The sequence below is a fragment of the Malaclemys terrapin genome, chromosome 1 (assembly GCF_027887155.1).
Source record: "Malaclemys terrapin pileata isolate rMalTer1 chromosome 1, rMalTer1.hap1, whole genome shotgun sequence".
NCBI classification, from domain to species: Eukaryota; Metazoa; Chordata; order Testudines; family Emydidae; genus Malaclemys; species Malaclemys terrapin.
In genome coordinates, this window is record NC_071505.1 from 107,913,330 (window position 1) to 107,939,905 (window position 26,576).

At 44.6% G+C, this 26,576-nt stretch overlaps 1 protein-coding gene across 3 annotated transcripts; it reads left to right on the plus strand.

Annotated features, from left to right (window-relative positions):
• SINHCAF (SIN3-HDAC complex associated factor) lies at positions 1-26,576 on the plus strand. 3 transcript variants are annotated; one of them, XM_054034634.1, is made up of 6 exons: positions 1-191; positions 14,498-14,645; positions 16,418-16,517; positions 21,435-21,561; positions 22,626-22,776; positions 24,098-26,576. In XM_054034634.1, exons 2-6 carry the CDS (start codon positions 14,518-14,520, stop codon positions 24,258-24,260), a joined length of 669 nt encoding a protein of 222 aa, XP_053890609.1. In that variant the 5' UTR covers positions 1-191; positions 14,498-14,517; the 3' UTR covers positions 24,261-26,576. The 3 variants fall into 3 exon arrangements, with proteins under 3 accessions (XP_053890609.1, XP_053890627.1, XP_053890619.1); XM_054034652.1 differs by lacking the exon at positions 1-191 and adding an exon at positions 1,076-1,218; XM_054034644.1 differs by lacking the exon at positions 1-191 and adding an exon at positions 1,827-2,298.

A 26,576-nucleotide genomic window follows, 5' to 3' on the forward strand; every position in this document is an offset into this window, starting at 1 on the left:
CCGTGGGAACGACGCTTGCGCAGAGAGAGAGGGGGAGGAAAGCGAGCTATGCAAATGAGAATTGACTCTAGGAGCAGTTGCATGAAGACCCGGGGAACTACACAACGAGGTTGCGCGTTCCGCAGAGGAGGGGGGAGCTCATCGCACACAACACACCACGCTATTGATTTGTTGGGGACTGCAGTTCAGAGGTAAGTGATTTAATGTTTTTCTCCACTTGTGAATTTTTTTACTAAACCAAAAAGTGAGAAACCTCTTTGATAAAAGCAAATAAAAAAAAAAAAACCCTGAAACCAATCAGCCGTTCTATTCAATAAAACAAGTTATTTTTGGAGGCTGCCTTTCGCTGCAGGGAAAACACTTTCCTGTCCGAAACAGTTTTGACACCCACTGCCCTGTGTGCGGCATCGATTTTTCGTTCTTTTTTTGAAATAATAACTTGAGAACTATAATTTCAAATGCTAACAGTGTAGCGAACATGCCGATTGCATTGTTCCAGATCCAGCTTCGCACTGGGACTTAAAGTGAAATCAAAATGTTCTCTTCCAAAGAGAGAGGGCGAGTTAATTCCTGAAGATATCACTGGAAAAGTGATCCCAGGCAATTCTGTTGGTTAGAGAAACTGTGTACCCAGTTCAAGGTGTTACCGGGAAATATCAGTTTAAGGGACATTCTTCCAGGAGCCGTAGTAAGGGGGAGTGTATCAAACCGTCGCTTAGTGAATGTTTTGAGTGGCTCGAGAACCTTTTCTTAGTGCACTTTGTAATGAGGTGGGAGCTGAAAGATATAATGTTCCTTCCAGTTTGTAAATTCAAGTTAAGTGATTTTTGAAAGAAGAATGTGGGCTTGTTTGTTTTATTGGGGGGGGGGGTGCGGGGGAGACAGTGGGGCTGAGATTAGCTTGGCCTGTTGTTGGTGCTGCTTCCCAGGTCTGTTGCGGCCCGTTACTGTATGCACGCGGTTTGGCATTATTTGCTCAGCTTGGGCGAGAGATGCGGATGTGATCATGAGAAAAAGAAGGAATCCGGACGCCTAAATCGCTAGGGATTCCAGAACCCGTTTGGGCTTTGGAATGGTTACGAGAGAAAAGTTCCATTTTCGAACGTTCTCCGGGATCTTGTACATTTATGTTACTAATTATACACCTGTAGCTTTATTTTTGAGCGCACAGAAGTTGTTGCGTCGTGAGTGGCAGGAGGCAATGATTGCAGTGTCAATGTACGTTTTCTCTCTCTCTTTTTTTGGTCGGGGGAGAGGAATGGGGAAATTGTTGTCTTGACTTGGCTTGTTTTTAGAAAGGGTGTCGGATTTAGCGCTCAAGTGACCTGAAATGGACAGAAATTGTGTGTGTGCAATCTGACATGACACGTGCGCAGGTTGCAGGCTTGCTTTAGTTTTTAACCTTTTCTATTGCAAATGCCCTGTTATCGATCAGAGTGGTGTCCTGTTAGCGTCAGGACAGTGTGACTTTATGGTGATGGCGTCTTACCACTTTCAAAGCAGAGTGCGAGTGAAAGTAACTGCTTTTCTTGTCTTCTCTTTGTAGTTAAACTGTTTCCATGTAGAACGCAACGAAGTTTAACTTGTAGTTACATTCTCCATTTCGTGGGGGCTTGTTTTTTCTGGTCGATCAGGAATCTTACTAGTTAGCACGATCTTTAAATCTCTTGATGCATTTCGCAAAACAGTCGACATCTCCTTGATGCTGCACGTAGGCAAAACCAGGCTGAAGGGAAAACAAAGGGCTTGCATGTGCTGCAGGCAGTGCTAGCTCTACAACTGCGTGACTGCAATCCAGTCTGCTCACCGAAACACGGACTGTTATTAAACGACAGGGAGAGGACGGCTGGCGGGGGAGTTGATGCGACAGATTCGTGTCTTGGGGAAGTTTTGAGCTTGACTTTGTGTCTGGAAGACTTTTGGGGAAGTTAAAGTTTAGGGGCACGCACGCTGCTGTGAGGTTACCATGCTGTGTGCAGGGAGGAGGCGGCGTGTTTGTGTGTCTAAAAGCATGCAGGAGAGGAAGCGCCTTTCACTTTTCTGTGTAAAAACTGCAGATTAGTCCACGCATGGAATTGCCGCTGCGCCGGTCCCGAACGCTGCTTAATGCTGGGGGTTGGTGCGGACGCTTTAAAGGGCTCTTCGCAGCGGTCCCTCGGCTGTGTGCGTGTGTTTATGGGAGGTCTGTAGGGTTCCCTTTGAAGTCGAACTGTTGCCATGTTTGAATTACGTCAGGGTGAAGCCATGAGGAACCAGCTCCAACCTCTCCGCAGCGGCAGCAGCTCAGTGTAGGATGAGGTGAGTGAAGGGCCCTGTTGGGCAGCACGAGCTCTGTGCTTGTGGGTGAGCGGGTGCAATATTCAGGAAGTGCTGTCGAGCTGGGGGGGGGGGGGTGTTTTCGCCCCTTTTGTTCCGGCAGAAAACGCTGTGGAGTAACTTTCACTCGGGGCTTGGCCGGCGGGTGCAATCTTGCCCGCTGCCGTCACGCACCTTTTCCCCTGCCAAGGGCGCAGCCGCTAATGCATCTTTTCCACGCAGCCCGCGCCGTGGAAGACCGCAGCAAAGTAGCGTGAGAGAGGAAGGTGCGTGACTGCACCTTACGTGTCACTTTTCCGTGCGTGTGTGTGGCTGGCTTCGGAAAAATCAGTGCCGGCGACTGTGACCCGATTTCTCCCCGCCTAGACTGCAGCCAGCACTCGGGAGATTAGGAGCTGGCTCGTGGAAATGTCCCCTTTCCCAAACCGCTTTGCCATAGCAATCCTCCCCCCCCCCCCCCCCGCCCCCAAACACTGCTAGTCCTGGGGGAGGGAAGACTTTTTTGTTTTTAAAGCATAATTCAAGGCTAGTTTAAATTGCATTTACCGGCTTTGCAGATAAAGAGTTAAAAGGTTGGGGCTGCCTGTTTCAATATCCAGCAAACGTTGCTGGGGTCTGATTCCAGTTTCCGTGCTTGCCTGCTAGGGACTCTCCTATGTTTCTAATGGCTCCTGCGTTAAATTTTGCCCCAGTCCTGAATAGTTCTGAATGGTGCCTCTCCCTTATTAAATGGCAAGCCTAGGCATTTTCGCTGAGTCCTCGGGACAGTGATTGTGTTTTGCAATGTGCTCTGAGGAACAGACGTCTCTTCCCGCAGCACACCATAGCACACTTGATTTTCTCCTTTTTTTTAAATCCTCTTGTTTACCTCTGAAAAGGACTTGGTCACGCTGGGGACTCCTATGCCAGCCAGTGTGTGCCTGTGACCCTCATGCTTGTTGTCTACCTGATCATCATGGCCTCTTTGAAAAGTAGGTCGTCCTTGCTGAGGTGACTGGGGGTGGCTGGTCTTTGTTCCAGCAGGCAGTGCTTGTAGTGAGCTGCTGTGCACTGGTGCTGAATGCCCTGCTGATATTCTCCCCCCCCCCCCCCCATTACCTTAACTCTAGTTTCTCCCTGGTTGGGGTATAGATGAAAGACAAAACTTTGCCTGGGTGTTCCTTTCGGTAGCCAGGCTGCAGGTAAAACATCTGCAGTGAAATCCTGGCCTCAGTGATATCCGTGGGAGGTCTGCCATTGACTTCAGTGGAACTAGGATTTCAGTCCTGATGAAGAATTTTTTTTTTTTTTTGGTTGGTTGGTTTTTTGGTCAAATTTTGAGGCTAAGTCATCTTCAAATTATGTGATTCAGTATTCTGTGTTAACTGGCTGTGTTGGTCCAATAACTACATAGTTTTCCATTTTGCCACCTATGTGTTCTATCATCAGATTTGGGGTGTCTGTTTACTGCAAGGGTTTTTTTAGGCAGAAAAGTAACTGTAGAACTCCTTTTTACCCCACTTTATCATGCCTATTACAAATATCTTCAGGCGGTTACCAGTTTAGTTGTGGGTTAAAACCTGAAACAGAAGGTCAAATTAAACTGATTTGTTTAATACAAAAAATTACAAAAAAGTGTGTTAATAACTTGGACAGGCAGTAGCCTTTCCAGACAAACCTACTTGTGTCATTTGGCATAAATGTCTATCTTCTTTTCTTAGTATGTTCACCCCCCAGTTGTATTACTGAAGGGATTTCTGTCATGGCTCTTCTTGTTTACCTTTTTTGCTGTACTATCTAGTTCAAAACAGTACACTGGTAGTAAGCAGTGACTAAATCCTGAATTCCTTCTGTATCCAAAGCTTCCTCTGACTGTCTCACTCTCTGTGGGGAGTGTTTTTTTTTTTTGTTGTCATTGCCCCTACATATAGTCTCTTTCCCTCTTTCCCCCCCCCCCCCCCCGCCCTAGATTTTCCTCTATAGATTGGCAGTCCTCTGGGTGCAAATTAGGTGGTATTTGTTATGACTGCAAATGAAGAAAACACTGTAGTTTCACTTATTTAACATAGTTTGGCAAGCAGTTGATCCATAACATGATCCACTTGCTTTGAGGATTTTAAACAGTGTAAGCCAGCTGATATATGAAGTGTTGGAAGATAGTTGTATATGCTTTATAGCATTTCATAAGCAAGTTTATTACATATGCAATATGAGTGGCCTGATCTCAGACTTGTATGTATGTGTTCGTATGTGTTCGGTTTTTTTGCATTTATAGAATATCTTTCAAATAGTTTCTAGGTGCATTTCCAGTAAATATCTGGGGAGTGGAGGAGAAGAACCATTAAATGTTACGAGGCCAGACTTTCAAAATTGCTCAAGTGTTTAGCATCCACAGCAGAAGCCAAAGAGTATACTAAAAACTATAGTCAGAAATGTGTTTTTTCTTTTCCTTTAATTGAGTGCTGGTGAACGGTTATAAGATGACACCCGTGGAGCTTACTGTTTATCTATACCCCAAGCACAGCCCAAGCAGTGGTCCCTTTGAAAGGTGAGAAGCTGTATGTAGATCATATGCAGAGGTATTGTGGCTTGTGCGTAGCTAGACCTACTGTACAAGACCTTATGGGTTTTTGAAATAGTCGGAGCAGATTTCATGAGATCCAGAGTACAGTGGGTGCATGAGGTTCCTGATTGACTTCAGTAATGTTGACAGGGTTTGGGGCCTGATCCAAAACCCATTGGAGTAAATGGGAGTCTTTTATTTTTTATTTTATTTTTTATTTTATTTTTCTCTCTCTGACTTCTGAGAGCACTGGATTAAGTCTTTGCCACATAGATAGGGCCCAATTGTCCTCTCGTTAAAGCTGATGGCAAAATTGCTTTTGAAGTTACTGGTGCAGGATCAGGCCTTAGGTGACAAGTGGTGGAATTTTCAAAAGCACCTAAAGACACTAGACCCCCAGCTCCCACTGAAAGTCTGTGGGACTTGTGCTCTGTCACTTCTGAAAATTCCCCCCCCCCCCCCCCAAGTGTTAGTTGGCAGATGACTGTCATTTGAGAGCCTGGAGTCTAACATTTGTGGGGGTTTACAGATAAAAGTTTGTTATTTACTAGACGACTGTGTGTGAAAATGTAACTAAAATTCATGTGAATTAAAACAAACTAACAGATAACAAAACCACCTTTAAAACCGTGGCAGTCTGGGGCCTTTTATGGTACATGCTGATGCTGAGCAGTTCTCTCTCTGTCACCAAACTGTTAGCAGGCAGACAAGGGGGTTGGTTCCCATATGCTATATAATTAATCATTTTTATCAGCACTCTGTGACTTAACACATTGTTACACTGGATGAGATTAATAGTTCTTAATATTGCCAGTTTCCTTTAAGTCTGAAGCAACAGTTGTTCGTGAGGCTTTTCACTGTTGGAAAACAGGTGCCAGAAGAAACAAGAAGTATGTGGTTGGAAGAGGTGGTTTGAAAATTGAGGGGATAACCGGAATGGAGGGGTGGGACTCCATTTCACAACTCTCAAGACTGGCTCTCCGATTACCAGATAATATGTTGGTGTTTGATCTATCAGCTCAAAGCCCAAATGGGGGTGTGTGTGTGGGGGGGAATTAGTCAGTTTACTTAACTAAAAAGGCGTTTGTATCATAAGTAAAGCACTTTACACTTTTTAACACAATAAAAAAAATCATCTTCACTGCTCCTGCTAAAATAGCCACGAGATATTTAACGATCACAAGTGCTCATGACACTGATTTTCAAATCTCATGTAAAAGACTGCACCTCAGAAAGCATGTGGTCCCAGACACAGTGCTGAGCCATTGGTTTGTACTGATTCAGATGAGCTTCAGTAATGGAATCACCAGCACCACTCATACAGTACCGCATGTTTTCCTTGGAGATCTCCCATTCAAGGGTTGACTGGATTTGACCCTGGTTAGGTTATAGGAGGTGATAAGATCATGGCTCAAGTTGGAATGGCTGCAGATGGAACACCCCCACCACCACATTTTTTCCCTCTGAAAATCCTGTTTTTGTTTTTTGCCCAGCACACACCAGCTTTCCTGTAGTGGCAACTTTTTACAAAAGCACTAAAGTGAGTTAGGCACTAAGTTGCATTTTCAAAATGGTCTAAATAATTTAAGTGCCTGTGTCCCACTGAAAATCAATGAGATGGAGACATCTAGGTGACTTTTTTTTTTTTTTTATTTTACCCATAATAGTTTTGACATAGCTACTATACTACAAGTGGGTCAACCACCGTAAATAAATGTCAACCATTCTAATTTCATGACCGGGCCATTGGTCTGCCATTTGTATTTGGTACATGTTAAAGTTTCATTGAGTTCTGTGAAACCTCACAAGCACGGCATTGTTGCAGAGGACTAGCTGCACAGGAGTTGGCATACATGTTCTTGGAGGTAAAAACATTCCAGGTAATCTAGTTTTAACAGTTTTAACTTTCCCTGGGCCACATTGATGATAAAGTACAACATTCACAGGGTGAAGTTTCATTCTAAAGTGCCGATACAGTACTGACTGCAGAGTACCCTTGAAATATTTCTTGATCTTTTCACCAACACATATTGTGGGGTCTTTTGTTTTTTTGGGAGGTGTGGTGAGTAGGTAGGTGGGCAGATATTAAAAGAATTTATGTTGTGTGTGTATATATATATGGAGTTTCAAGGTTGCACACTTCAGATCCTAGTCTCCTCATTTTGCACTGGAACACTTTTTACATTGCTATCTCTCTTTATGTGAAGATGAAAGTAGCATTTTTAGTTGACACTAGTTTTCTTGTTTATTTCCTTGGAGCCTTTCCACTTCAGACACCATTAAAATACAGTTGGTTACGGCCCAGTTTTAACTTCACAACTCTGTAGCGAAGGTCTCCTTTTGGACGACACACCCTTTTGGGGTGAGTGATTTCTTTATCAAAGATTCAAAGGCAGATAGATCCTCAGCTGGTGGAAATTGACATAACGCCATTGATTTCAGTGGGACTATACCAGTTTATTCCAGCCAAGGGAGAGGCCTGAAGTATTTACTAGGGAGACTGGCAACTCAGCTCATGGCATAGGCTGTTTTGGAAGAAGTCATTGTTCTCATGTGCAGGTGTGCATTCCAGGGCTTATGCTCTTTCCTTTATTTCAGTATCTTTTAAGAAAATACTCTTGGATATTTCTCTGCTTTATCCATGTGCAGTAGAAATCAGCATTGTGAGATTTTGCTGACAGGAGCAGCCTGCATCAATATGTGTGGGCCAGATCCTCAGCTGGTGCCAACCAGTGTGACTCCACTCACTTCAAGGCAATTACGCTGCTTTACACCAGCCAAGAATCTAGACCATTGTTGTGGGTCAGAGGAAGAAATCAGGTTAGCAGCATGGTTCCTCCTTACTCCTCTCTGCCCTTCCAAGTGAAGAATTTGGGCTGCGCAAAGGGTGAACGAGTTCAGGGCTGGAGCAGGGAGGCAGGAATAGAGCAGGTGCTGAGTGTTTGGAATGCCATCCCTCTGCTTTTCAGATAAGCTGCTTTCTTTGTGAAACAGCCCATGGAATGTTTCTCTGCAAGTGTCACAAATTTCAGGTGTATGTTTCTTTTTGTTTGTTTAGGTATAAAAATGGAATTCTATATGTCTTTGAGTTTCTTTTCTATTTTGAAGGTGTTTTTCCCTTCAACCTCGGTGGTCAGAAGAATGCAGAAGGAATCTGGAAAGGCAAAAGGAAATAGCCACCCTTCCCCATTTTTTAGAAAGCAACCAACCGAACAACAATAAATCCCTGAAAGTTAGCTTCTCCTTCCCTTGGAAAGATTAGAGTTCAGGATTCACAGTTTATTTCCAAGTTGAGAGGATTTCATGCACATCTGACACAGAGCAAGCATTTCTGTGTTCCTGCTTCTCATGCAGATGTTTATGTTAGCATCAACTTTTGCAGAGGGAACTCTGATCCCCAATTCTTGTCCTGACTAGTCCATAAAAGAGGAAATAACTTTGTGTGGTGTAGGCTAACTTTGTGCCCAGCCATGCGTAGATGTGCAAGGAGTCTTTTCTTCCCACCTTCCCCTATCTCATGGGCTGACCCCAGATCTGTTAGGCAGAAGGGGCTCTGCTTCCTGAAAGTGTTTCTGATGATACTAGCAAAGGGGGTGGGGTGTTGGCCCTGTACTCCCCTTATCCCTCCAGGCTCACTGGTAAAATTGCAGAGGAGAGTGCACCCTGCATCCTTTCAGATTGTGGCAGAATTGCTGCTGAGCAAGAATTCAAGTAGATGAGAGTAGGGGGAGTGCAACTCCATCTTCTTTGCTAAAAGAAAGGGGGAAACTCCCGCAGATCCCCTTCCTGTGTGGCTGGTACAGTGAGCACTCCCACACCTGCTTCGGTCTACTTCAACCACTGCTCCTAGAGTACAAGTGTGTTTTTCCCCCAGAGATCCAGGAGGAATCCTGTCTTGCCTCTGCTGGAATTCCTTGCCGCATAGCATCCCCTTCTGACTCCCACATGGCTGCTAGTTTAAAAGATGCAATCTAGTGGATTTAAATATAACAGGCCAAATCCTCAGCTGGTGAAAACTGATGTAACTCCCCTGAAGTTAAAGGAGCTACACCCGTTTACAGCAACCAAATATCTGTTCTTCAGTATGGATACATTTCAGTCTGCACGTTCAAGGCCAGATCCTCAGCCAGTGTAGATGCTGTGCTGATTTGCACTAGCTGAAGATCTAACCCAAAGTTTCTGATTTGGGATCTTAAGATACAAAACTTTACAAGATAAATCTTTTAAGGTCCTAGTTATGCAGTCTTTAAGCATGCCTCACTCCGATAGGAACTAGGTGTCGGCAATGATTGGGCACATAATTACAGCTTAGAATGGAAAAGCAGACACTGCTTTAAGTATAGCAATGCTGGTCAGCGCCCTTAAACTCCAATGTGATCTATATTAGCTATTGAATTCATCAGCTGACAGTATGTTTAGTGTATAGTTTCAAATGGCAACTGTGTGGATTAAATGTGACTCTGTACTGACGCCTTCCATTTATAACACTGCATTTGGACACAGATGTCAAAGAGAAATCTGTTATACTTGTGGTTTCTCTAGTAACTTTTTTTTCTCAATCCAAGAATGACGTATGGTGATACTGTTGCTGTCCATTCATCAGCTGGGAAACAGATGGCACTAGTTTTTCCTTCTATTGAAATTTGGCGCTGAAAGGCTGTGCCTGTGAGAATGGAAGCAACAATCCCACAACAGAATATTTACTATAAATATCTGACGCCAATCCTTGTTCAAGTGTTAATTGTAAAATGGTGATTCTTGTCCCACTACAATATAAATACTTGGTAGTAGCAGAGACATCCCACATTTCCTAGCGACTCAAGCTTACAAATGTTCCCCAAGTGAACAATCAAGACAAATTTCCAAGACCAGTTCCATGCCTCTCCTGTAAAGATAAAGGTTTTTGTTACATGGGTTATTAGGTTCACCAGTGGGACAGAAGTACCAGCAGCCAGTACCAGACTTTGTAAAAAGAAGAACAGGAGTACTTGTGGCACCTTAGAGACTAACAAATTTATTAGAGCATAAGCTTTCGTGGACTACAGCCCACTTCATCGGATGCATATAGAATGGAACATATATTGAGGAGATATATATACACACATACAGAGAGCATAAACAGGTGGGAGTTGTCTTACCAACTCTGAGAGGCCAATTAATAGAAAAAAAACACCATCCTGGCCACTGGACGTAGAAGCCCTCTACACCAATATTCCACACAAAGATGGACTACAAGCTATCAGGAACAGTATCCCTGATAATGTCACAGCTAACCTGGTGGCTGAACTTTGTGATTTTGTCCTTACCCACAACTATTTCACATTTGGGGACAATATATACCTTCAAGTCAGCGGCACTGCTATGGGAACCCGCATGGCCCCACAATATGCCAACATTTTTATGGCTGACTTAGAACAACGCTTCCTTAGCTCTCGTCCCCTAACGCCCCTACTCTGCTTGCGCTACATTGATGACATCTTCATCATCTGGACCCATGGAAAAGAAGCCCTTGAGGAATTTCACCATGATTTCAATAATTTCCATCCCACCATCAACCTCAGCCTAGATCAATCCACACAAGCGGTCCATTTCCTGGACACTACTGTGCTAATAAGCGATGGTCACATCAATACCACCCTATACCGGAAACCTACTGACCGCTACACTTACCTACATGCCTCCAGCTTCCATCCAGGACACACCACACGATCCATTGTCTACAGCCAAGCTCTAAGATATAACCGCATTTGCTCCAATCCCTCGGATAGAGACAAGCACCTACAAGATCTCTATCAAGCATTCTTAAAACTACAATACCCACCTGCTGAAGTGAAAAAACAGATTGACAGAGCCAGACGAGTACCCAGAAGTCACCTCCTACAAGACAGGCCCAACAAAGAAAATAACAGAACACCACTAGCTGTCACCTTCAGCCCCCAACTAAAACCTCTCCAGCGCATCATCAGAGATCTACAACCTATCCTGAAAGATGATCCTTTACTCTCACAGATCTTGGGAGACAGACCTGTCCTCGCTTACAGACAACCCCCCAACCTAAAGCAAATACTCACCAGCAACCACACATCACTGAACAAAACCACTAACCCAGGAACCTATCCTTGTAACAAACCCCGATGCCAACTCTGTCCACATATCTATTCAAGTGACATCATCATAGGACCTAATCACATCAGCCATACCATCAGGGGCTCGTTCACCTGCACATCTAGCAATGTGATCTATGCCATCATGTGCCAGCAATGCCCCTCTGCCATGTACATTGGCCAAACTGGACAGTCTCTACGCAAAAGAATTAATGGACACAAATCTGACATCAGGAATCAAAATACTCAAAAACCAGTGGGAGAACACTTTAACCTGTCTGGTCATTCAGTGACAGACCTGCGGGTGGCTATATTACAACAGAAAAACTTCAAAAACAGACTCCAAAGAGAGACTGCAGAGCTAGAATTGATATGCAAACTAGACACAATCAACTCCGGTTTGAATAAGGACTGGGAATGGCTGAGCTATTACAAACATTGAATCTATCTCCCCTTGTAAGTATTCTCACACTTCTTATCAAACGGTCTGTACTTGGCTAGCTTGATTATCACTTCAAAAGTTTTTTTTCTCTTAATTAATTGGCCTCTCAGAGTTGGTAAGACAACTCCCACCTGTTTATGCTCTCTGTATGTGTGTATATATATCTCCTCAATATATGTTCCATTCTATATGCATCCGATGAAGTGGGCTGTAGTCCACGAAAGCTTATGCTCTAATAAATTTGTTAGTCTCTAAGGTGCCACAAGTACTCCTGTTCTTCTTTTTGCGGATACAGACTAACACGGCTGTTACTCTGAAACCAGACTTTGTAAAGTGAAGCATACCAAGCTGGAGGCTAAACGTTGAGTTGCCATAAACAAAACCTAAAATAACTGTTACAAACTCCCAGGTGAATATGTTGACTGGCCATCTCAAAAGGCTTGGTAAATACCATACGGTCAAGAGACTTTTGAAGGGGCATATTGAATGGTAACAAAATATATAAGCAGACATGCAGAATATATAACTCCTTAGTGCCTGGAATCATGTGTGTGGTGTGTCTCTCCCCCCCCCCCCCCCCCCAATGCATCTTGTTAATCAGGGGAGACTAACTGGGCCTACTTGGACATGTATAATGCCCATTGGCTCTACATTGTCATAGTGGGAAGACAGCCTAAATCTTTGTTTGTCTTGCTGCCCTTCTTAGCTTCCTGACTCACATTTCATGGAACCAGATTTTCCTCCCTTCTTTGCCAGAAATTACCCAGTACTGCAACTGGAGACTTATTTGTGCAAGAACAGAGTAGTTTTGAGCTTAACCAACCCTTGACACCCCATTCAGGTCACTTGTCCAGTTTTCCACAGGCCATAATCCAGCAAAGTACTCCTGGATGGCGGATGGCCCTCTTGCAGTCAACCTGGATGGCTCAGGAGTGGTGGGGTAGGATTTTGGGGAGCCTTCGCTGGCAATGTGCACATCTGTGAATGGCAGAGCCCAGCTCCTCCCAGGGGAGCTCCTGTGCCAGCACACCAGAATTTGAGGACAGGGCAGGTGGATCAGCTGCTTCTAATCTTCCTTCACAGAAGTGAGTGAATGGCTCAAAGCCAAGTGCAGCCCTGAGGCTAGAATGATGGCTGTGCAATGGGCTGGAGTGGAGAGAGCAGTGGAGACTGCTTTTGTTCTAACACTGGAGGAATTCCTCCGCATGCCGGCTTGGGCTGTGAGCAGGAACCAGGATTTGGGCCTTTAGCAATTTCAGGCTGTCTGCCTGCAGAGTCAAGAAGGCAATGCTTTGTAAGTCACATTTGGGGACTTACCTCCTGAGTGTAAGGGCTTGAAACCTCATCTTTGTTGAAAATGAATGCTTGGATTCTGTAGGATCGACTGGTGAAGTCCCTGAGACCTGGCAGGGAGTTTCCCCTTGCCACTGATGAATGGGCAAGTGGTTTTGTCAAACCCAGCTCTTTGGAGCCTAGATTCTGTCTTCCTATGTGTTTGTACAGCACCTATCACAACGGAGACCTGAGTCTGATCAGTGGCATGGGGTGCTACTGCAGCAGAAATAATTAACTGGTTTAATGAACTACACCAAAATATAAACCATTTTGTTTGGGTTTAAGCTGCTAAAAATCCAGTTACTCTTTAGGCAGTTTGTGGTGAGAGTGTTTGTTTTTATACAAGACTCCAAATCCTGGTCTTCTCCATTGGGGTCTAGAAGAGCTGTTGGTTAGCTTAAACCCTACTGCGATGTCTTCCTCCAGATCCTTTAAAGAGAGCCCTAAGAGCCTATGTGGGGCTGGAACTACTTATGGGGGGGGGGGGGGGGGGGGGAATTCATGTGTGTGTAGAGAGCTAACACTAGGCCTAGGCTGACCGTTTGCAGCTCTTCAGCAGCACCTGTTAATTTGCTTGGTTTCTCCCAAACAATCTTCTGGATTATGATGGAGTCTCTGACAATGTAATCACTTGGTCTCTTGGTTTTACGATGATAAACAAAAACTCTCAGACCTTATCTTATTTGTGTCACCTTTTTCTTTTTTTGGGTCTATACGTTGACTTCTGTTCCAGCTGAGAAATCCTATCTGTTGAACCTTCCTCCTACTAAGCAGCTATTCCTTTTCTGTGTAGTTTGGCTGCTTGTTGTCCTTGATAATAAGCAGCAGAGGGCAAACCTTGCTTACTAAACAGGGTTGTATAAGCCAAAGTTACAACACTGTTGGTTTAAAAGAACTCTTTTTGAAATGGTACCTCTGTGTTTATGACATAGACTAGTTACAATTTTTGGATGGCCTGTAAAACCTTGTTTTGCATTAAGGCTGAGCCAGATAATAGCTTAAGCATGTGTGTAACTTTGAGCACTGGAATGGAGCTACTCAAATGTTTAAAGTCATCATGCATGTTCTTAAGCGCTTTGCCAGATCAGGGCCTAAGTACAGTTCCACTCTGGAAAGTAACTGGGGGATGAGGGCAACAACATCTTGGAGCTCCCCTTTTATTGTTTTTGGAGTCCCTGGGGGGCGGGGGGGAATTGAACTTAGACATAAAAAGTTGTTTTCTAACCAGAAGTCAACAAATACCTCCATTGCACATTAACTGCATCTATAATGTACTTCAGGATTACTGGTTGTGGTATGCAAACCAGAGAGCCACAACTTAGTTTGACGATATGGGCAGTTAGGAAAAACTTGTGAACTGAATATTTGCTATGGAGTCACTGAGCATCAGTAAACAGAGAACCCTCCCTCCTCCCCCCCCCTCACGTCGTTTCTAAAGTGGCTCTTAAGTGTTAAAACAATTTTGTAGGTGACCTTGTCACATGTCTGGGTTTTCTTAATACCCTCTGCTTTGGGGTGCAAGAGACATCAACTATTTGTGCTTGACCAAGGTAAGCCTATTCTGAACACCTGTCGTCCTCAGATGCACTGTGAAATAGTGACCATGCATACCTTAGCAACTCCCTCCGAGTGGTGTCTGTTCTGGACTGTGATGTAACATCAGTTTGCAAAGTTGCACATGAAGCTGCTCCTCCCTTTAAATTATCCTTGAGCTGTATCTTAAAGTGATAACAATGACTGTTTCTGCTTGTTCTACAGGCTCCAGCAGAGAAGAAAAAATGTTTGGTTTCCATAAACCAAAGATGTACCGGAGTATAGAGGGTTGCTGTATCTGCAGAGCAAAGTCTTCCAGCTCTCGTTTCACTGATAGTAAACGTTATGAAAAAGACTTCCAGAATTGCTTTGGGTAAGATCACCTGCTATTCAAAATTGGGTTTACATTTTAGTTAGTCAGGATTTCTGTCTCAAAGCATGAAAAGTTATCAACCTCACTCAAAGCAAGTGAAAGTACTGAAGGCTCTGACCAGAATCAGGCCTAGTGTAGTCTTCAGCTTCCTCATACTTCTACCACGAGGGGCAGGCAACATTGGGCCAGATCCTCAGTTGGTGTAAATCAGCACCGCGGCATTGACTTTAGTCAGCCTCAGCTGAGGACCTATGCCCTCTGGTTCTCTATTGCAAAGTGCTATCAAATCAGAGTGGAAACACTTTGCACTCCCTTTTCACAGGTGTTAATTGCTGTACAAGGTGTAAAAGAATGCAGACGTCAGGTCTATGGGAGTTTTTCTGAGGCCTTGGCTACACTGGCGGTGTACAGCGCTGTAACTTGCTGTGCTCAGGGGAGTGAAAACACACACACACACACACACACACACACACACACACACACACACACACACACACACCCCACTGTAGTGTAATCCGATCCTGCAGCGCTGCACGCTATTCCCCTCGGAGAGGTGGAGTACATACAGCGCTGCAACAGAGCGACTACACTCGCTCCTAATTACTTCTTTTATTACATTGAACACTTTTTTTTTTTTTTTAGTGTTTTACTTTGTAAATAGCCATAGCAATTAGTGCAACAAGATTGAGATTCTAACTTTTATGGAAAGTGTTTATTCCCCTTCTCAGTCCAGTTTGCTTAGCTATCATGAGATTTTAGGCCACAATCCTGGGAAGACTTAGCCTGTGATTAATTTTACACATGATTAGTCTCATTGGCAACACTGGCACTACTCACATGTTAAAAATTATTCACTTGAGTGATCCTTTGTAGGATCAGGCCTCTTTGCCTTTCTTATATTTCTTTGTCAAGAAATGATTTTTCCCATGAGTCTTTATAGTGACTTCTACTGACTGCTGTCGTGTGTGGTGGTTTTTTTTTGTTTTTTGTTTTTAATGTAAAAGCTGCTACATATCTGCATGCTTGCTTGCTGCTGACCTTGGCTAAAGGAAGGCTGTGCCACAGTCCACTGCATTTTTATTTAAACTGGAGTTTTGAAGCTTGCAGTATGGTACATGCTTTCATTTTTATGCTTTATTCAGTATGTTTGGCAAAGTAGAACCTGCAGTCTTACCCTGGGTCATCAAAGAATGACTTATCTAACCCAGACATGTCATTCACTTCTATGGTATTTCAAAGTCCTTTACTTAACTAGCCAAAAAAATTTCCATAATTTATCTCCTTCTTTGAATCATTCCAAAAAGATTTAACTGTAAGGGAAACCTTTTTAACAAGCTTATTGAAAGCAAACAAGTGCAGTCTTCATGCCAATGTTTACAAGTTGTTAGGCTGTGCACAGAGCACCTATAGCGTTCAGCAGGAGTGCAGCACATGGAACTCTTACAGGATCAGAGCTTTTATTTGAAATTATATGAAAAGTTCAAGAGCTGAAGGGAGTCTTCATCAGATCAACTGGGATTACTTAAAAATGAACTTTAAAGGGATGAGGTTTGTTCTAATACAGTTAGGCCAAGATTCTCCAAAGTGTTGAGCACTTTTCTGTAGGGTAAGCACTTTTAAGGTGTCTCAAGTTGGATATTCAAAATAAGTGAGGTACCAAAAATCACTGGTCACTTTGGAAAATCTTTGCCTGAGAATCTATTGTCTCTCTCTTTATATTAATTGGGTTGATTACAAGAGGCTAAATAATAAACAGGGTCTTCTCTTGTCAGGCTCCATGAAGTCCGCTCAGGAGATATCTGCAATGCGTGTGTCCTTTTGGTGAAAAGATGGAAAAAACTGCCAGCAGGATCAAAGAAAAACTGGAATCACGTTAGTTGGCAATTTTTTCTCCTCTCTGTAATTCATGTTCCCTTTCTGTCCACTCCACTAGAGAGAGACATCAAGTGTTTTCTCTTGACTCCTCAGAACCTGTAAAAGCTGCTCTGAAGTGTGACTATTCCCTGCCTTCAGAGGGCTTACGTGTGCAAGATACAAGTGATTGTTGGAGACAGTTCTCTTTTTACCACCTCATTTTCACATGCTCATAAATTTCTCCAGAATCCTCCCTTCAGACTAAATATTCCAGACTTGGCCTCAGCCCAAAGATGAATTCTTTTTTTGGAAAGTTTGAACAAGCAAGGTGACTTGCTTAAGTAACATATAAATCAGCTTGGCTTAGTGAAATACTGAAAATGACTGTGTCACAGTCATTCCCACTCTCTGATTTGATATATTAATCTGCTCTGGGCCTGCGGTTGAAAAAAGAGCCAGTTTTGTGTGTGTGTGTGGGGGGGGCGGTTTAGTCATCAATCTTTTCAGGAGAGTTTTTGGCAGCAACGAGGGAGCTAAACCTGCCATTCATTGCTTGGGGCTTGCCTAAACACAGAAGTTAGCGTAAATTGATTTAAAAACCTGTGCAAACCCAGTGTGGACACTCTCTTCTGTTGGTTTAAATGGCCTTAATTAAAGGTGTGAGCTAAACTGGAAGCCTTTTATACACAAAGTGGCAGTTGTTTAACTAAAGCTGTTGTTTTAAACCAGTTTTACTTTCTCATGTAGACTAGGGGCATGGCTACACTTGCAGATGTAGAGTGCTTTGAGTTACCAAAGTGACCAGTGATTTTTGGTACCTCAGCCTTTGGAGACGGCACTAGGGAAAGCGCTGCAGTCTGTCCACACTGACAGCGGCAAGCACACTGGCGTGGCCACATTTGCAGCACTTGCAGCAGCATTGGGAGCAGTGCATTATGGACAGTTGTCCCACATAGCACCTCTTCCCATTCTGGCGCTGTGGGTTGTGGGAAGGGGGCGGGGCATTCTGGGTCCTGTCCCAACGCCCCATGATGCATCGGTTCACATCCCAGCAATCCCTGTGCTTCCATCCACATTTGGCGCCATCTTTCAACATTTTTTTTCTTTTTGTACTGCGCACACTGTCTTCCGTTTCAGTCTGCGGGAATGAAGCCTGAACTGCTGAGAAATATGCTGATGAGTCTTGCCAGCACGTCACATTTGGCAGTCGAGTTACTCCTTAAGATCCAAACTGACAGTGAGGACTCCAACAATGATATCGACTCGAATAACGCATATGACACGAGATTGCTTGTGGCATTCACGGACATGCTCACCACTGTGGAACGCCACTTTTGGTCTCAGGAAACCAGCACTGAGTGGTGGATCACATCATCATGCAAGTCTGGGATGACTAGCAGTGGCTGCAGAACTTTCAGATGAGAGAAACCACTTTCCTGGGACAGTGTGATGAGCTCGCCCCCACCCTGCGGCACAAAGTCTCGAGATTGCAATAGCCCCCCGCTTCTCCACCGGCAGGGCAGCTCTCCATCTGGAAGCTGGCAACTCCAGACAGCTACCGATCGGTCACTAACCAGTTTGGAGTGGGAAAGTCGACCGTTGGAATGGTGTTGATGCAAGTTTGCAGGGCCATTAATCGCATCCTGCTCAGAAGAACCGGGACTCTGGGTAACGTGCAGGACATTGTGGGTGGCTTTGCACAAATGGGTTTCCCTAACTGCGGAGGGGCGATAGATGGGATGCATATTCCAATTCTGGCACCAGCCCACCTAGCCTCAGAGTACATTAATCGGAAGGGGTATTTCTCTATGCTTCTCCAGGGGCTTGTGGATCACTGTGGGCAATTCATTGACATTAACGCAGGCTGGCCCCGAAAGGGGCCATGACGCACACATCTTTTGGAACACTGGCCTTTTCAGGAAGCTGCAAGCCGGGATTTTTTTCCCCAGTCCAGAAGATCGCCGTAGGGGAAGTCAAAATGCCCATTGTGATCCTTGGAGACCCCACTTACCCTTTAATGGCATGGCTTATGAAACCCTACACAGGGAGTCTTGACAGCAGCAAGGAGCTGTTCAACAACAGGCTGAGCCAGTGCAGAATGACTGTGGAGTGTGCTTTTGGCCATTTAAAGGGCTGCTGGCACTCTCTGTATGAGAAGCTCGACCTGACCGATGACGACATCCCCACGATTATTTCCGCATGCTGTACTCTCCCCTAACATTTGTGAAGGGAAGGGTGAACAATTCACTTAGGCAGGGAACTCAGAGATTCAACACCTGGAAGCTGAATTTGAACAGCCAGAGAGCAGGGCTATTAGAGGGGCCTAGTGCGGGGCTGCAAGGATTAGGCTTGCCTTGAGGGTGCAATTTGAGGCTGAAAGCTACCAGTAATGTCAGGTGCCCTGCACGGGCATGAAGTGCAGTGGTTCCAATGTTAGTAGGAAGCTGTTTTGCTACGTTGACTTGCAGTGCCTTTTGCTTTCCTGGGCTAAGGTATCTTTTTCTTTATTATTGCATTAAGTATGTTTTCAAAGCCAAAACATTAATTTATTGAAAAGAAACACAACTATTTGGGAAACAAAGGGCAAGGGGGTGCGGTGGGGGAACAGTAAAATCACAGATTTGCATACGTCCTGTTATCATACTTTGCCTTCCTGTCTCGAGTGCTGTGCAATGAGTGCTGCACTTCAGGATGTCTATACTGCATGGTGATGGGGGCTGAGTGCAGTGGGTAAGGGTCGTAGTTTTCAGGGCTGGGTGGTGAAGCTACAGGTGTTGGAGGCAGCTGGTCGCGATAAGAACCTGGATGTTGGGAAAAGTGGGTTGGAGGTGACATGGGGGCACAAGGGAAAGCGTTTTGGGACAAGGGCTGGGGTGGGGGAGGGGAGGGAGGAGAGGGGCATGGTAGTGCTCCACCTGCATGGCTACAAGCGTCTGGATCAAGTCTGCTTGGCACTCCATAATGCTTATCAGCCGCTCCGTGCTTTGCTGCCGGAGCTCTGCGCTTTTGTGCCAGCACTCCTCAATCTGCTGGCGGATCCTCCTTTAACTCTCCCGCCACTCCTGCACCTTTTTTTGATTTTCATTAAGGGACTGCTGCATGACTTCATGCAGCATGTCGTCTTTGCTTTTATTTGGCCTCTTCCTAATTCATTGGAGTATTTCGGCCGGTGATAACACGGACGGCTGAGATCTCAAGGTTGCATCTGTAAAGGCAAAATGAACACTTAACAGAGGCAGCATTGTACACACCAAACAGAGCAAAAATTCCCCCCGTGCTTAAGGGCAAGCACAGTCTACACAATAGCATAATTTGCCCATCCCAAAGCAAGCGCACATAACCCACGGGAGCCCCAAAATGGTGAGTAAGCACAGGGTCAACCAGGAACTGATCGTTTCACAGCTGTACTGCCCTCTGGGTTTCTGTGCCTTGGGGAGAGCCAACAACTGCAGAGAGCCCCTATTCTGAGCACTCTCCCCGCATTTTCCACAGGATGAGTTTGTCCTGGAAGATATCTCGCTGCTGAGGGTGACCTGGGAAGCAAGGTCTTCCTCAATGCAGCTTCTGGCCTGGCCCATATGCAGCTTACCTGTGTGCAGCAATGGTTCCCCTGCCCCTCACGGCACAGTGGGTGCGGACATGTTATCCTGACTGGGACAAGGACCACAGTGGCTCTCCCAAGAAATCTGCGCAAGCGTATTGCCCAACTTATGGATGAGACCTTTGAAGAGATCACTGAGGCTGTTTACTGCGATGTGAGAGAGCGCATCAATGCCCTATCTAGGCATGCATTCAGCCCTAATCCTCCTCATCCCAAGAGCCTGCACCGAATAACTTCCTTCCCAAAATAAAAGCCGCTTACCAGGAACCTCCTCTGGTGTTTCTCCTTCCCCAAGCACTGGCCGCTGTGACTGGTTAACTTTCACCTGTCTTGAGCACTGCTCCTGGCTGCATGCATCTAGGGATTCCGGGGTGTCTTCCTCCTCCTCCTCCTCCTCCTGCCTTGTTGAACTGGGCTCTGAAGTGTCCATGGTGGTACTTGGAATGGAGGTGGGGTCACCCCCCTGTATTGTGTCCAGTTCTTTGTAGAAACGGCAAGTCGCGGGGTCAGGACTGGAATGGTGGTTTGCCTCGTGGGCTTTGCGGTAGGCATTCCACAGCTCTTTCACTTTAACCCTGCGCGGCAGGGCGTCCCGGTCATGGCCCCTTTCCATCATGTCCCTTGATATCTGCCCGAAAGTATCGTAATTCCTACAGCTGGAGCACAGCTGGGACTGGACAGCTTCCTCCCCCCAAACACTGAGGTCCAGCACCTTGCCATTGCTCCATACTGGGGATCGCCTGGCGCGTGGAGGTATGGTCACCTGGAAAGATTCGCTGAGAGCACTCCATGCCTGGCTGAACAAACGGGAAGGGGATTTTCAAAATTCCCAGAGAATTTAAAGGGCAGGTTTGACAGTTGGTCACCTGAGGGCAGGGCAGTAGAGTTCAAAGTGATGACCAGAGTGGCTAGAACAGGCATTGTGTAACACTTCTAGAGGCCGATCAGAGCGCATTAACAGACCAGGATGTCCACACTGGTGCTGTGGCGCTCCAGGGGGGCACATCAAACGTTATTCCACTCGCCAAGGTGGATTACCAGGAGCGCTCTAGCTGCAGAGTCCGGGCGCTCTACATTCCTGGCCAGTGTGGTTCTGTCATGAGTTAGAGCGCACGGGGCTGCTTTAATGCGCTCTAACTAGCAAGTGTAGCCATGCCCTAGGCCTGATATAAGCCAAGTTGAAATGAGTGTCAACACACAAAGTTGCACAAGTGAACTAAATTGGTTTAAAATATGTTTAATTAGAGCCGCTCTGGTCTATCTGTAGATCAGGCCCTAGTTCTGATACAGAATTGTGGGCAGAGAGAATTAAATGTATCCATGCTGTATTTCAGGTGGTGGATGCAAGGGCTGGACCCAGTCTTAAAACAACACTGAAACCAAAGAAAATGAAAACTCTCTCTGGAAGCAGAATAAAGAGCAATCAAATCAGCAAACTGCAAAAGGAATTCAAACGGCATAGTAAGTGGACACAGAGTTTTAGGAAGGCAGTTTATTGCCAAAGTAGCTAATTGTTAACTGGCCTAATTAGATACTGTCCAATGCAGTCGGTGGTGGGTTTTTTTTTTTTTTATGAGAAAATATTTGTTTATATGAATTATTTGAGGGGCGGGGGTGGTGGGAGACATGATGGACATCTGAGCTGGGTGGCTCAGGGTGGGGAAGTGGCAGATGCCAGGTGATGAGTTGAATTGAGGGAGAAAGCACTTTTATTTTAAGTCCCTGATTTCAGTGATTTGAAACTGTCCCAGAAAATAACTTCTTGGGCAGAAGTTTCATAGATGCTAGATACTGAAAAGACCTTGTTAAGGTATCCCCCCTTTTTTTTTTTTTTTCTTTAGTGCTTTGTGTAGTGTAATTTTAAGTGTCTCAAAGGATGGACTTCAGCCACTTCTAGGCAACAATGGTGATGTCAGCCCCATTGTGCTATTTACTGTATAGACACACAGTCAGAAACAACCCTTGCAGTCCAAGGCCCAACTTGTGCAAAAACTTACCTGCACACCTAACTTTGCACATTGTGAGTAGTCTCATTGATAAGCGCAAGTCTTTGCAGGATCAGAGTCCAAATAGATACAAGTAATGCAGGGTGATGGGAAGGAAGTATTCTCCCCATTTTTACAGATGTGGGGAAAACTGAGTCAGAGGGCAAAATCCTGGCCCTGTGAGAAGTCAGTAGTTTTCCACGGACTGCAGTGGGGCCTGGATCTCACCCAGGAGATTGAAGTGACTTGCCCAGGGTCACACCAGAAATGTGTGGTGGATCTAGGAACTGAATCCAGAGCCTTCGGAGTCCCACTCTCGTATCCCAAGATCCCCTTGTCCTTCATGAAACGTTTCCATAATGTTGACAAATGATCATCTCGGAAGTGCCAACAGAGAGCAGCAATTGTCAGCTGCTTTTTTAATATTCTCACTGGCCATAATAGTGCTGCTTGTATCCGACTTTTCCACGGTCTGAAGGGAAGAAAGACGCTAGTTCTGTGTGGTTTTTTTTTTTTCCTCCTCCCCCCCCCCCCCCTTAGACTCTGATGCCCACAGCACCACCTCAAGTGCCTCCCCAGCTCAGTCGCCCTGTTACAGTAACCAGTCTGATGATGGCTCCGACACTGAGATAAGCCCTGGATCCAGCAGAACACCAGTCTTCTCCTTTTTAGATCTCACATACTGGAAAAGGTAAAAAGCAACCAAACATGCACCTGTGCAGCCAGCAATTCATTTGAATTACAAGGCTTTCTGTTCTGTTTCCTCAGCAATTAAACAGCATTCACAAACAGCTGGTGACAGGCGTGGCATTTTAAGGATGTGGCATAAGTAATTTAACAGTACAGAAGCATGGATTTGGACTTGGAGAGAAATAATTGTTTTGCCTTTTATGTTACTTTTGGTTTCTGCCTGCCTAATGTCAGATGCCATTAGTTCATAAGGTCTTGTTGACAGAGACATTTTTATAACTGACCCATGATCGTGGTCAGAAGAAACTTGGGGGGGCTGGAGAAACTGTAACATTTTTTCCCAGTGTTGCAGAGATTTTTATGTATCAGAGGGGTAGCCGTGTTAGTCTGGATCTGTAAAAAGCGACAGATCCCTGTGGCACCTTATGGAGGCTCGGGTCATCAATGGCTATTAGCCAGGATGGGCAGGGATGGTGTCCCTAGCCTCTGTTTGCCAGAAGCTGGGAATGGGCAACAGAGGATGGATCACTTGATGATTACCTGTTCTGTTCATTCCCTCAGGGGCACCTGGCATTGGCCACTGTCGGAAGACAGGATACTGGGCTAGATGGACCTTTGGTCTGACCCAGTATGGCCGTTCTTATGTTCTTTAAGTTGGCCTCTTACAGGTACATTTAGTCAAATACAGTTCGGCGAAGAAGCAGCTGTGTTTTGTGTTTGTGTCGCTACTTGAGGTAGCAAAGTGGTAGACCTACACTTGGGCTGAGTGTTTGTTTGTAAAGCGGTCTAGTGGATTTCGCACTCATGATTTTGTTTTTCTTAGTGGGCTTTTTACTTTGTGCTTGTAATTCTTCCCACCCCCCTCCCCCTTTTATGATGGAAGGAAACTTTCCCCCAGAACTGAAATAGGTCCGAATCTCTTAGGCCCCATAAAAATGCTTAGCACCATGATATTCAAATAGCCCTGGAGGTTGTAAACTGTAGTGTCCTGGTCCTATTACATTATTATTATTATTATTTTTTTTTAATAATGGAGATATCCTCTCTCCTAGAACTGGAAGGGACCTTGAAAGGTCATCGAGTCCAGCCCCCTGCCTTCACTAGCAGGACCAAGTACTGATTTTTGCCCCAGATCCCTAAGTGGCCCCCTCAAGGATTGAACTCACAACCCTGTGTTTAGCAGGCCAATGCTCAAACCACTGAGCTATTCCCCCCCCCCCCCCCCCCGTGTTTCTGTAACTTACTTCTGGGTGTATATGTATATTTTATATCTAAAATAGTGTCTGCATCTCTCTTCCTACCCCACCCTTTCCTTCCCCTAGGCAAAAAGTTTGCTGTGGAATAATTTACAAAGGGCGTTTCGGGGAAGTCCTTATAGACACTCATCTCTTCAAACCTTGCTGTAGCAATAAGAAGTCAGCCACTGAGAAGCCTGAACAACAGGGACCCCAATCTCCAGCCATCTCCAACCAGGAAGAATGGTGACTTCCTTGGCTAACTGAAGGAAGGTGTATACGGAGCCTCTTATATTGTCTGGAAAATGCTAGAAAGTGACCCTTTGTTCACTATGGACACCTGCTATGCTGCCAAAAGACTATTCCTTAGAACTGTTTTGGTGTTTTTACTGCTACAATTCCACAAACGCTCAAGCCGGTTTGTATCTTTTCAGAAATACTACATAATATTTAAGATACCATGGAACACTTAGCAAAGCTGAATGCTGCTGCAAGGTTGTCTTTAAGGGTTTTTTGTTTCTTTCCCCTACCTATCCTTTCCATGAATGAACTTTTGAGGGTGGGTTTTCTTGTATAATAAAGTGTATGTAGTTAATATTTCTGTACTGAGAGAAGCAGTGGTTGTTTGGCATTTTTTAAGTTGATAAACACCCCTCCCCAACCAGAGAAAATATTTCATTTGATATGTGTGATTCAGTGACATGGACTTATACATAGAAGTTTTTAACTCTTTTTACAATATTTTCATTTGTATGTATTTTAAAAGGTGTGGAGAGCTAAACCTGTACTACTGACATTTTAACCAAGACAAATAGTTTCATCATTCCTTTATGGCAAGGCCAGGTAATGGCAGACACCAGTAATGTGAACAATGCTAGTGCAAGAAGACCTAAATGTTAAATATTCAAGAAGAGTGGAAAAGGAAGGCACACTCTGTATAGAACCTCCCAGTTAAGAACTGAGTACAAGAGACCAGTAAACCAATAAATGGCAACCCAAAAGCAAGCACTGGGGCTTGTGCAGTACTGGCATGTGATTAGATTGAGAGATGAACCATGGAGGCCGCCTGGGATCCAGGTGAGGTGTAGATTTGGGGTTGAAATTGTTGAATTCTCACAGGATGATCTCATAAATTTTTTGCCATTTCTAGGCCCCTTCCTGGTTTTGAACATGACCCAGAACAAAACTGTAGTGTGGGGGGCCAGCATTCTTTCCCAGGAATTGAAACCAAACAATCAAAGCATGAAATTCAGTGGAGTTACGATTCCTGTTATGGACCCTTCCAGTCTTGTGAACTTAAGCATGTTTATATTGCAATCCCAGGGTGTGATTTAATCCAGGTAGCTCAGCTACCAGAGCAGTGAAGTTGTGGCAGCATGACTCCACAGGGCTGTCCAACTGAGTAATAACCGAGGATCCTGGGCAGCCTTGTACAGCCCTCACTGAAGCCCATGCTGCCATGGCTACACTGCTATTGGTACCTGAGTTAGCTAGCACAAAGCTAGCTGGGTAAGTCCATGAGCTGCAGTCACACCCTGCGTGTATGTTGTTGGCAAAACAAATCCTATGCACATGCCTGGTAAAAACTTGTGTGCAAATGATTGTGGCATTCCTTTATGCTCCGGCTTTGTCTTTAGGGTAAAAACAGCTTTCTCAATGAGTGTGCTGCAGTTTTAGCTCCTGGTTGTTTCATGTTACCTTTATGAAGATTTAACTTACACAATGTGGGAAGTGGACACTTTTTACTTTAATTGGGGATATTCTGCAATGGGCTGCTAGAAACTTGAGTTTTTTCTTCTGTTTGTCTTTACTATTAAATTTTGGTGGGAAGACTGAGGATTGGTTTGTAGGCAAATTTCAATGCAAGCTCACTTTCTGAAAGGCAAACATTCAGGGGATGAAAAGAGAGCTACAGAAAGATATTTTCCCCCATCCTCCCTCACCCTCAAAGCAGAAAGTTAGTGTTGGGTTTTGGTTTCTTGTTTTTTCCTTCTATTAAATACATAAAATTTCTTAGTGGGATGTCAGGGAAAATGGAGATTTGTTTTAGTCCCTCTTTAGGGTTTTTTTGTTTTTGTTTTGTTTGTTTTTTGTAAACACACTGACTAAATTCTAAAGGGAGGATAAAACTACGTAGTGTACCTTCACCTGCAATCAAATGGATAGTTAGAATGGCTGCTTTGCTAAGTCTGTCTCCAAAGACTCATGCAAGAGTCTCAGCCAGCCATATCTACACACCAACTTACATCTGAGTTAGTCTCAATGATTTTCTATACTTATGGCTGCAGTACTGGTGGTAGGATGTGCTATAATGTGGATCATCTCTACTTCTGTATTTATTTATTTATTGCTAGACTTCAACCATTGACTGCTTCCCCTCCTCCTCCCATCTCTTCCTTTCCCTGTAGTAATGCAAGATGAACTGTCTGTAGTCATGCACTTTGTATTAATGTATTAGAAATCTATGGAACCTGTTTTTTGTACTTTTTTTATACTGTCCATACACTTGTAATCCAAACTTTTTTTTACTAGGGTAATGAATAAATTTAGACTTATTTAGAAAAAT

Coding starts and splice junctions, on each gene's coding strand:
- SINHCAF (XM_054034634.1), top strand. CDS start 14,518: ATGTTTGGTTTCCATAAACCAAAGATGTACCGGAGTATAGAGGGTTGC. Junction 16,518..21,434: donor CAAAGAAAAACTGGAATCAC/GTTAGTTGGCAA, acceptor GCTGTATTTCAG/GTGGTGGATGCAAGGGCTGG. Junction 21,562..22,625: donor AAAGGAATTCAAACGGCATA/GTAAGTGGACAC, acceptor CCCCCCCCTTAG/ACTCTGATGCCCACAGCACC.